The sequence below is a fragment of the Ranitomeya imitator genome, chromosome 4 (assembly GCF_032444005.1).
Source record: "Ranitomeya imitator isolate aRanImi1 chromosome 4, aRanImi1.pri, whole genome shotgun sequence".
NCBI lineage: Eukaryota > Metazoa > Chordata > Amphibia > Anura > Dendrobatidae > Ranitomeya > Ranitomeya imitator.
The window spans coordinates 268953187-268965933 of NC_091285.1; the positions used below are offsets into that span (position 1 = coordinate 268953187).

The 12747-nt window shown below is 40.4% G+C and overlaps 1 protein-coding gene across 1 annotated transcript in view; it reads right to left on the reverse strand.

The window, feature by feature from the left end:
• TPH2 (tryptophan hydroxylase 2) overlaps nucleotides 1-12747 on the reverse strand; it is a 742941-nt gene that overhangs the window by 572666 nt on the left and 157528 nt on the right. The window contains exon 5 of the mRNA XM_069764593.1: nucleotides 5583-5650. Within this exon, the coding sequence (XP_069620694.1) occupies nucleotides 5583-5650 (68 nt within the window). The remainder of the gene's footprint in view (nucleotides 1-5582; nucleotides 5651-12747) is intronic.

The following is a 12747-nucleotide window of genomic DNA, read 5'->3' on the forward strand; positions in this document are numbered from 1 at the left end:
CTTCAGGATTTTAACTTCCATGTGAAGCATAGGACAGGGAAACTGCATGACCTCCAGTGAGTGTTGCTAAAGACACTGACTTAAGCGGGCGCACCCACAGTACTATAAGAACTACTCGTTTCCTGTTTGTTTTCACTTTGTGTCGGAAAAGACTCCTTGTTTGTTTTTCTATCCAGAACTTGCTTAGACTTTTCACCAATACCGCATTCTGTGCCTACATCAACCGCAGCCGAGTGAGTACAGATCTCTACAACATAAACATCTTCTCATTTAAAGATTTTTCTGTATTTTCATGACTATGAAAATTGTACATTCACACTGAATGCATCAAAACTATGAATTAACACATGTGGAATTATATACTTAACAAAAAGTGTGAAACAACTGAAATTATGTCTTATATTCTAGGTTCTTCAAAGTAGCCACCTTTTGCTTTGGTGACTGCTTTGCACACTCTTGGCATTCTCTTGGTGAGCTTCAAGAGGTAGTCACCAGAATGGTCTTCCAACAATCTTGAAGGAGTTCCCAGAGATGCTTAGCACTTGTTGGCCCTTTTGCCTTCACTCTGCAGTCCAGCTCACCCCAAACCATCTCGATTGGGTTCAGGTCTGGTGACTGTGGAGGCCAGGTCTTCTGGTGTAGCACCCCATCACTTTCCTTCTAGGTCAAATAGCCCTTACACAGCCTGGAGGTGTGTTTGGGGTCATTGTCCTGTTGAAAAATAAATGATGGTCCAACTAAACGCAAACCGGATTGAATAGCATGCTGCTGCAAGATGCTATGGTAGCCATGCTGGTTCAGTATGCCTTCAATTTTGAATAAATACCCAACAGTGTCACCAGCAAAGCACCCCCACACCATCACACCTCCTCCTGCATGCTTTACGGTGGGAACCAGGCATGTAGAGTCCATCCGTTCACCTTTTCTGCATCGCACAAATACACGGTGGTTGGAACCAAAGATTTCAAATATAGACTCATCAGACCAAAGCACAGATTTCCACTGGTCTAATGTCCATTCCTTGTGTTCTTTAGCCCAAACAAGTCTCTTCTACTTGTCTCCTGTCTTTAGCAGTGGTTTCCTAGCAGCTATTTTACCATGAAGGCCAGCTGCACAAAGTCTCCTCTTAACAGTTGTTGTAGAGATGTGTCTGCTGCTAGACCTCTGTGTGGCATTGACCTTGTCTCTAATCTGAACTGCTGTTAACCTGTGATTTCTGAGGCTGGTGATTCGGATAAACTTATCCTCGGAAGCAGAGGTGACTCTTGGTCTTCCTTTCCTGGGGTGGTCCTCATGTGAGCCAGTTTCTTTGTAGCACTTGATGGTTTTTGCAACTGCACTCGGGGACACTTTCAAAGTTTTCCCAATTTTTCGGACTGACTGACCTTCATTTCTTAAAGTAATGATGGCCACTCGTTTTTCTTTACTTAGCTGCTTTTTTCTTGCCATAATACAAATTCTAACAGTCTACTCAGTAGGACTATCATCTGTGTATCCACCAGACTTCTGCACAACACAACTGATGGTCCCAACCCCATTTATAAGGCTAGAAATCCCACTTATTAAACCTGACAGGGCACACCTGTGAATTGAAAACCATTCCCGGTGACTACCTCTTGAAGCTCATCAAGAGAATGAAAAGAGACTGCAAAGCAGTCAAAGCAAAAGGTGGCTACTTTGAAGAACCTAGAATATAAGACATAATTTCAGTTGTTTCACACTTTTTTGTTGAGTATATAATTCCACATGTATTAATTCATAGTTTTGATGCCTTCAGTGTGAATGTACAATTTTCATAGTCATGAAAATACAGAAAAATCTTTAACGGAGAAGATGTGTCCAAACTTTTGGTCTGTACTGTGTATATATATACACGAACACAGACATGGCACCCTTGCATCCATGAAATTGTTACAGAAAATGTATTATTTCACCCAGAAAATTGCAATTGCACATATTTTGTTATGCACATGTTTATTTTCTTTGTGTGTATTGTAACAACACACAAAAAGACTAAAAAAGGCAAATTGGACATAATTCTACACATAAGCCGAAAAATGAGCAGGACAGAATTGTTGGCAATCAATCATTTCCTATAACAAGTTTCTTACACCTCTCTACTGAAATATTGGACCACTCTTCTTTTTCAAACTGCTCCAGGTCTCTCATTTTTGAAGGGTGCCTTCTCCCAATAGCACTTTAGAACTCTCCAGAGCTTTGTTTCCATTCTTTTCCAGATGCGCCTTGAAGTATCTTTGGGGTTATTGTCCTGCTGGAAGACCCATGACTTAGGACGCAAACCCAGCTTTCACTGGGCACTACATTGCGACCCAAAATCATTTGGTAATCTTCAGATTTCATGATACTTTACATACAGTCATGGCACCCAGTGACAGGCGCAGCAAAAAAACTTCAAAACATCTTTGAACCTCCACCATTTGACTGTAGGTACTGTCTTATTTTCTTTTTATGCCTCATTCTGTTTTTGGTAAACAGTAGAATGGGGTGTTTTACCAAAAAACTCTATCTTGGTCTCCTCTTACTCATATACATTTTTGTAAAGTTGATGTTGAGATGTGTCTACTAGTTTATGTCTGAGTACCACTTTTAAGGCCTGTTATCTGAGGTGCTGTCAATTTGTAGTTTCTAAAGCTGGAAACTCTATTGAACTTATCCTCTGCAGCAGAGGTAATTCTTGGTGTCCATATCCTGTCGTGGCCCTCATGATAGTTTCATCATTACGATTTATGATTTTCATTATTGTGCTTGAGGATACCTTTAAGGTTCTAGCAAGCTTCAAGAATGACTGTTCTTCATGAAAGTTATAATGGATTGTCTTTTCTTTTTTTTTCTAGGTTAAGTGGTGTTTGCCATATTCTGGCTTAGAACATTTGTGGAATAGGATTTAGCACTATACTGAAATGTGAACCAACACTGCCTCTGCAAAACCACCTAATGGTTACAAACACTTTCTGAAAGATAGCGATTACATAAATGTACTCTTGGCAATACATACCTGTTCACTGGTATACTCCTGGTGACTACTGCATTAAGCTTCAGGAGGGCTTGCCAAGGGCAAATTATGTTATTATAGCTAAAGGGAGAGTATTTTGAGGAATCTACAATTTATCACACACTCTGCTTTGTTTCACACTTATTTCTTTACTTCTTGTCTCCTAATGTGTTCTTGATTTTTTGGCCTTCAGTCTGAATTTGTAATGTACATGTTCCAATAATAACATAAAAACCATTGCATGAACTGGTGTCTCCAAACTTTTGACCGGCACTGTATAAATGTATAAATACACTCATCAACATTGAAATTAAAACATCAAAAAGGAAAATGGTGGGGAGTATTATTAAGTCCCACTGTTGGACCTTGTACTCGGTTATCCCTTTCCCCGAACATTTAGGATGTCATTTGTTGTGTATCAAAAAGGAAAAGTATTGAATCTATAAAAATAGCAGGATTGAAAGACATGTCAGCGATCTACAAATCATAAAAAAATGGAAACAAAATTTTCAATGCATCTTGATTTATTGAGTATTGAGTATTGACAATGAGCTCCATGTGCAGATATACTGTACATGCACTTACATGCCTTGGCATGTCATTAATGAGGTTATTCATGGTTCCCTGAGGAGTGTTCTGCCATGCTGAATTCATTTGGGAACGCATATCATCAAGATCCCCTGCTGGCAGTTACATTTGCAATTTTCAAACAATGAAGTTCCAGAAGTTGTTGATGGGAGACGAGTCTGGAGACTCTGCATGCCATGGTACCACATCCAGGCCATAGACTGCTCACAGTAGCATAAGCAATATGGCGCTATTGGGTTGAAAAACAGCTCCTGGGGCACTTTGGAGAAATGACTTTACCATTAATTCTACAACCAAATCAATGGAACACAGAGCCGTTAGCATACCTGGGATGAAGACTACAGAGGTCTCGCTACCTCACATTATGCCAGCACACATCAAAATCCCTCTGTTCCCTCTGAAAGTCTCTTCAAGGCGCTGCCAACATGGTCTTCTCAAATTCAAATAATGGCACCTTCTGATCTATTGTGTAAGTGAAATTAGCTGTTGCATACTAAGCCTAAAGGTACCTTCACACTGAGTGACGCTGCAGCGATACCGACAATGATGTCGATCGCTGCAGCGTCGCTGTTTGGTCGCTGGAGAGCTGTCACACAGACAGCTCTCCAGCGACCAACGATGCCGGTAACCAGGGTAAACATCGGGTTACTAAGCGCAGGGCGTTTACCAGCGTAAATGTTAAAAAAACAAACATTACATACTTACATTCCGCTGTCTGTCCTCCGGCGCTCTGCTTTCCTCTGCACTGTCAGCGCCGGTCAGCCGGAAAGCAGAGTGGTGACGTCACCGCTCTGCTTTCTGGCTGGCTGGCGCTGACACAGGATGCAGGAGGAGTGCAGAGAAGCACAGTGCCGGAGACAGACAGCTGAAGGTAAGTATGTAGTGTTTGTTTTTTTAACGTTTATGCTGGTAACCAGGGTAAACATCGGGTTACTAAGCGCGGCCCTGCGCTTAGTAACCCGATGTTTACCCTGGTTACCAGTGAAGACATCGCTGGATCGGCGTCACACACGCCGATCCAGCGATGTCAGCGGGAGATCCAGCGACGAAATAAAGTTCTGGACTTTCCTCAGCGACCAACGATCTCCCAGCAGGGGCCTGATCGTTGGTCGCTGTCACACATAACGATTTCCTTAACGATATCGTTGCTACGTCACAAAAAGCAACGATATCGTTAACGATATAGTTATGTGTGACGGTACCTTAAGGAGCCAAACAGTGTCTACGCAATCTATAAGAAAGTGTTTACATGACATTGTGCTTAGAGCCAGACTTTGACCTATACATGTTCCACTGAAGGCTAGAAAGGAGGACTATCCACCTCAGTGATGAACTATGCTTTTGTCTTGGAGCTAATGATAGCCCAAGATTAGTCTGGAGTCTATGTGGATAAAGCCATGAAGAGGCATTTACAAAGGAATGTAATAGCGTCTCATGAGCTGTTTTGCAACATGACAATTCCAGGATGCATGTTTCTCATGCTACGGTAAGCAGCATGGCTTAATCGTAATAAATGTCTCGGGAGATGTCTCCCATCGAGCACATCTGAGACGTTTTTGGTTGGTAATTCTAAAGGTAGCTGCCAGCAGAGGATATTTATGATTTGCATGTGCATGTGCATTCAGCGTGGCAAAACATTCCTCAGACACCCATTAATAGCCTCATTGATAGCATGCAAAGGCATGTAATTGTGTGTATTTCTTCGCCTGGTGCTCATAATTGATGCTGACAAAGTGAGATGTTTTGAAAATGTTGCTTCCGTTTTTTTAATAATTGTATATAATTAACATGTCTATAAAATATGTGATTTTCATAATTCCTCTGCTTCCCCTTCTTGGTGTTACACTTTCATTGTTGACAAGTGTATATACTGTGTAACAATTGGGCAATAATATGGAAGAACTATAAAACTAATTTTTAGCATGAGTATATAAATGTACATTCAAATCCAAGATGTAAGGAAAATGTGACAGGAACTTACTATTTATAACTCATGGCCACATCCACAAAGTATTTCCTTCTTTGTCGATATACGTTGTCTTTAAATCCCTTTAAAGAAAAACAGTCAAGCTGAGTACAGTAATATACACAAAAGAAATCATTAGAGGAATAAAACATATAAAGAAATCTATCTATACACTATATGCATGGATGGCCATGTAATTATCACAGATCACTGGAGCAATGTGGTTGAATGGTCTTAACTAACACAGGATTGTAATTAAACTCCAAGGTAATCTATAATATCTATGGTTGTAACGGTGTTTTGATAATAAATATTCATGGTGCTATCAATCATTATGATCTTAGCTACATTTTTCGTGTAACCTAGGCTTGTGTATACTGTATATAAACTTTATAGACAAATATAGCAAATCCATAGTATACGTGTAACCAATGCAGGGCCGGACTGGCCATTTGGCAATTCTGACAAATGCCAGAAGGGCCTGTCTAGTCATGGGCTGCCTTGTGTGCTACGTTGTTACCAGAATCAATGTTCTCATGACACCCATACTGTTAACCGTTGTGACGGAGCACAAAGCCATTCACTCCATCACTTACTTCAGCATGCCGTGGGTATCATTAGAAATATTGGTCTTGTAGTAAATCTTCCTTTCCCTCATCCAGGGTAATATTAGTAATGTATCCCATTTGGTTATTGGGGACGGTGACACCGTGGGCCTGTGTGATTTCAAATGCCAGGGCTGAATTTCATCCCCAGTCCGTACCTGAACCAATGACTGTGGTTGCCTTTCATTTCTAGACTCCCAAGTAGAAATGTGACCAATGAAAACATTTGTATGTAGTTTGCACGTTCTCAACATGTTTGCACAGATTGTCTGCTTCCCTTTCACACGCCAAAAACATATGTTGTTAGAAATCGTATGCCCGAGAAGTAGAAAAATTAGATTGTAAAGACCCCATATAGATTAGCTTAAAGGGCACCTGTCACCAGGTTTGAACGATATGCGACAAGGCCATCACCTTTCAGGCCTGAAATAAAGCATTCTATAATGCTGCATACATGCACACAACCCAACCTGCAACTTCCGGTTAGGTGGTCCAGTCCGATGGGTGTCGCTGGTCTTGGTCCGGCACCTCCACCTCCCTTCTTCTTGCCATGCCGTCCTCCTTCTTGCATCATATGGGTGACGCATCCCTACATCATCCACACAGTCTCTCCAACATCACGCTCCTGCTAGGCGTACTTCTCTGTCCTGACGAGGGCAGAGCAAAGTACTGCAGTGCACAGGTGCCAGGAAAGGTCAAATACCATTATACAATGCTATATATCAGGCGTAAAAGGTGATGGTGTTATCTCTCATCGGTCAAACCTGGTAACATGTTTCATTTAAGGTTGGATGCACACAATAATCTTGATGGGATGGACTGACAATGTAATACATACAAAGATTTTCTGGCTCTCGATGTCTAGGAAGAAAAGACATGTTTAATTACAATGTCCATACTTTAATTTCCCCATGAGATAAGCCACCACTTGAGTTGTTTGGCATCAGCATACTCAGCTCCCAATTGAAAACACATGTGCTCTCAAGAGTCGGCTGAGATAACTATTGGACAAACAAGGGTTAGGCCAACTAATATTTAACATGTATGGAGACTTTAAACCCTACTGGGAACAGAGACTCATGTGTCTGGTGTCTCTGTGAGACCTGGAAATTATGTTTACCCTATATATAAAGGTGACACACAGGCTACATATTAGCCACCCAAACTTGACTGATTGATATATAAGAGTGTTAAATTAGGAAATTAGGTTCCGGAGAGCTGCAGCCTGTGCTTGCAGTGTGGTCTTTACACAGACCAGGAGACACGGATGTCTGAATGAGGCCTAACCACACTCAGAATAATATGTTCACAAGGAGGAACAATATCATAATGCAGAAGAGTTGTTTAAAATATTGAAACATTAGAAAATCACAGCCATAAACAGCAGTCTGCATTCTGCTGAAAGATTCATAAGTCCTGGACAATTCACAAGACCCTTCAATGGGTGTGTTTTCTTACATCATAGTGATTTTTCTATCCACTATGTACAAAATATAGATGCTAAATGATGGTTCAATTTGCCTCAATTCCTTAGCACAACATTCCTTGTGTGTCAGTGATATTTTTCTATTTAGTCAGTCAGCGTTGGTTAAAATACACTTATGCCTAAGCGGACTTAGAAAGTCCTTTAGATGTACTTGAGGAAAGGGTTGATAATCTCTGTTAAATCACACTAAAGTAAACTTACCCGCGTGGAGTAGTGTGAGAAATTGTTGTAAATGGGTTATAAAACATCAACGGTATTATAATAATACAAGCTTTATTTCTACACGGCATGGAAATTTCTCTGTAAGCAGAACTTTAAGTAAAAACAGTTCCAGTGAAACCTTTCCATTTTTATGTCTCCTCAGATTAGGATGTCAAGTGATTTAACTGCATTATAAACTATGAAATATCACAGCAAATTTGAGAAAAGTCTGTTTTTGTTATTTAAGGGTATTGCTCATATACGGTGCCGTTTTTCAGAGCTGTAAAAGAAACACATACAGGGGTTTAAAATGTGCTATAAAACACACGCACAATAAGTAGAGATGTTGTAAATGTCAGCGCTCTGCATGCATTTCTTGTTATTTGCCGAATACAAATGAGCTTTTCATTATTCGACAAAAGATGGAAGATATCAATCTTAATTTGCACCCCTTTTATTTTCCAGATGTTGCAGGCAGCAAAAAATATCCGCTGAAAAGGAAATTGCCACTCTGCGGATGAAATTAAATTCCGATAAGCCAGTCCACTTCAAAGTGCTGACATGTTTGAAGCTGAACATCGGGAACGCATCTCTCCGTTTTGTATATTCTTGAAGAAAACCATTCTGCTCTTTTAAGTACCGCTGTAAACCGGCCTAATGGAATTGGACAGTAAATATATAGTTTCCCAGTATCTTCCACACAGCGCAGGGTAGGGAATAAATGTTGGTTTAAATGATTGGTGGTATTATCCCGAGGGGTCTAACCAGTCCGAAGTAATTCTTGATTAAACAGAATCTGCGCCGACAGGCTGAACTGTTTATTTGGACTTTCATTAATCCACCATGATCTACAAAGATGGCAGACAGCTAAATAGTGGAGCTTATCATAGCAATCCCAATACTAATTACGGCCAGCTATAAAGTAATATTTATATGGCTCTTTGATTAATCTCCACTTTGGACGATAATTCATCAGAAAGCCAATCTTAATAGTTGTGAAAGAAATTTCTAGACTTTTGTTGTCAGCTGAGGTAGAATTATTCCGTCGTGTTTATGGTGGTTTATGAGGTAAAGAGCCCAGCTGCACTGTTTAAAAGCTGAGCATTTACAGCTATAACTTATAAAGCACCTTTCCTTTTCGTTTTTTTCCTCCTGCTCCAATATTCTACGGGTGAATTACAAACTTTCGCCGTTTATTGTCTGTACACCTTTGTCATGCCCTAACTCATACTAATCCTGTCAGAGGAGAGCTCGATGAAATCACAGCTGGCATTTCCTTCAAAGCTCATTGTTTGCGGTGTTTCACAGCCATGGGTTATAATAAGCCATGCTTAGAGACCGAAGGATCAGGTGAAAATGTGATGACGGTAAAGCTGGTATATGTGATATTTATGGAAAAGGCAAGTATAACCATGAATTAGAAATGGTCCGTGCTTTTTGCCTTTAGATGTTTAGATCTACAGAACAGTCAAATGGCTGACAGACATCAACATTCTGTGCTTCATGGTTTCTTCTATCAAATGCTCTGCATATCTGACATAGTATTGTTACTAATTTACATAAGGATTATATCTAACAGCAAAGTATTCTAGACATGTATACATGATATAAAAAAGGAAGCCTCCTGGTATGACAATATGGAATCCACACTATTATTCTATAGTTCAATGACCACAAGGTTTGTCATTTGGCTTATTTTGCATGATCAAACTGTCTAGAGATTAATAAAGACAGGGGATCACTTGCCACACAGCCCATGATGCCATTTTATGAAGAACATTTTATGTGGTATGCAATGTCATTTTACACTGAATCTCAATGATTCAAAGGACAAGCACATACTTCTAATGCAGAAAACAGAGTGCTGTATTTCCTGTATTGGACGTAGATACCAGTCCAAGTCTTTAGTGACTTCTCTCATGGATATTCCATACCTGAGAGAAGCAGGAGCTGTGTGCCACATAGGAACAGAGTTAGCCATTTACTAATAGAACTGTGTGTGGTTGACATTGTTACAAGGGGCAATGTGTGACTGGCACTGTTTACTTGACTTCCTTGAAGGGAATTCATCATTAAGATCACACCTCTGGAACAATCTATATGGTACATAGGTCATAGAAAGATACATTAATTTATACGTCATATCCAAAACATGTTGAATTATTAAGAGAAATCCATGCTTTATTAATATGCATAATAGTAGGCTTTAACCCCTTAACCCACTGAGCTTTTTTCGGTTTTGGGTTTTCGTATTTCGCTCCCCATTATCCCAGAGCCATAACTTTTTTATTTTTCTATCAATATGGCCATGTGTCGGCTTGTTTTTTTGTGGGTTGAGTTGTTCTTTTGAACAACACCATTGGTTTTACCATGTCATGTACTAGAAAACGGTAAAAAAAAATCCAAGTGCGGTGAAATTGCAAAAAAAGTGCAATCACACACTTGTTTCTTGTTTGGCTTTTTTACTAGGTTCACTAACTGACCTGCCATTATGATTCTCCAGGTCATTACAAGTTTATTGACACCAAACATGTCTAGGTTCTTTTTTATCTAAGTGGTGAAAAAAAAATTCCAAACTTTGTTAAAAAAAAGTGCCATTTTCCGGTACTCATAGCGTCTCCACTTTTCGTGATCTCGGTTTGGGTGAGGACTTATTTTTTGCGTGCTGAGCTGATGTTTTCAACGATACCATATTGGTGCAGATTTTGATCTTTTGATCGCCCATATAGGGGACTCCAGGAGACCTCAGGATGTCATGCCAACACACCAATAACCCATGATCACGTGACGGGGTCACCGGTGTGCGTATTTACGGCCCGATGGCCGGAAGTGCGATTTAAATGCCTCTGTCAGAGATTGACAGTGGCATTTAGCTGGTTAATAGCAGCAGGTGGATCGCGATTCCACCCACGGATATTGTGGGCTTTTCAAAACAGCTGACATGTCCCCAGAAAGATGTGGGCTCACCGCCGGAGCCCACATCAAAGGGAGGAAGTCCATTATAGGCGTAAATGTATGCCCGATGTCAGAAAGGGGTTAAGTAGTCTCAGGGAGAGAGTGCTTCCAGAGAGACTGTCTCCTTAGTTTGTTTCCATGGTTAGCAATGCCTCTATATGCAAATTTATCCCTCACTATATGTGTGTAATCCATTCATCAAATATTAGAAGTGTGCAGATTGCCATTCTCTTTGCTTCTCCATAGTGTTCTGCCCTTTGGTGGGTACTGGCTCTCAGCGGTCATGACTCTCTTGTCATTTATCCCGGGACCAGGGGCTCCTTCCCTGTCCCTAATGCTATGGTTGGCCTAGCTTGCCCTGCTTCCCTGATTACTTCTGATAGTGAAGATGCCGGTGACACGTACCTTGCCTTAGCTCCCGAATCCGCCCTCAGTCTGTACAGTTGCCCCACCCAGGGGAGACGTAATGTACAATAATACCCCAACCAGACTAACAAGGTAATACAAACAGGGACAAAGGAAAATACCAATCATACAAATATACTCAACATAAATAAAAGAGGTAAACACTGGGAGTGGAGGATGGGGAAAAAAACAAAGTAGGAGAAGAAGGGGATTAGCACACATCCAAAGCCTTCTCAAATGCCTTCTCAAACATCTACAGCAAACCACCATCTCCTAACAATGCAGGATGAAGTTTTCTGGCAATGAGTGCTTGCCAGGACCCAAATTATATAGGAAATGGGAGTGGCTAACAGTGAACAGCTGAGAGCCTTAATGCAGGAAAGCTTCCAAGAGCTCTCAATTAAGCACTGCTAAAAGAAACCTGCACCATTTAATATGAAGGTGAAGTGCTTCTAATCAGTACAAGAGTAGGAGAAATCAGACACTGCGGTCTTCTGGCTCCTCTGTATCCTGATGACAAAGTTCTCTGTCACGCCTAGAGCACGTAACAACTCATTGGCATACTGATTAAAAAAAACATGAATTTCTCTGGAATAAGAAAACGGATCATGGATATCAATATATAGGAGAAATTATATTAATGATAGATACCCTTTAAAGGAACTCTGTCACCTGAATTTGGAGGGAACAATCTTCAACCATAGAGGCGGGGTTTTCAGGTGTTTGATTCACCCTTTCCTTACCTGCTGGCTGCAATATTGGATTGAAGTTCATTCTATGTCCTCCGTAGTAAACGCCTGCGCAAGGCAATCTTGCCTTGCGCAGGCGTGTACTATGGAGGACAGAGAATGAACTTCAATCCAATATTGCAGCCAGCATGCAGCCAGCGGGTAAGGAAAGGGTGAATCAAACACCCGAAAACTCCACCTCTATGGCTGAAGATTGCTCCCTCCAAATTCAGGTGACAGAATCCCTTTAAGGCTACATTCTTACAAAGAGCTTTTGATGAGTTTTTGATATTCTAGGTTTTCTACAGCTTTTCAGCCCCTATTATGTAAATTCAGTTACTTGCATTTCTTCTTTGAAATTTGCAGTGCTTTTTTCCCATGCATTTTTATATCGTTTTTGATGCTGTTTTCTTTTTAATCTTTATTTGGCATGTCATTTTTTAAGCAACGCTGTTGTGCTTTCAATACTTTCTAGTATTTGACTTTGACAATACTTTATTGATATAAGTCATGTGTCAATTATGTGCACTTTTAGTGCATTTACACAGAGAAAATGTACACAACAAATGCATATGAGTTTTTAACCTGCAGATTTTCTGCATCTAGTGCATTTCTATGGTTAAAATCCGTGCATAAAACTCAGCATACCAACAAGAAAGAATGACATGTTGTGGATTTGAAACAGGCACAGTAGGTGAGTTTACGATGTGTAAAAGAAAAGCACAGTGAGCTTGAGACTTATGTAAATCTCATTCACTATGCTGGAACGCAAAATTGTTACAAACATTTCACAAACTTAA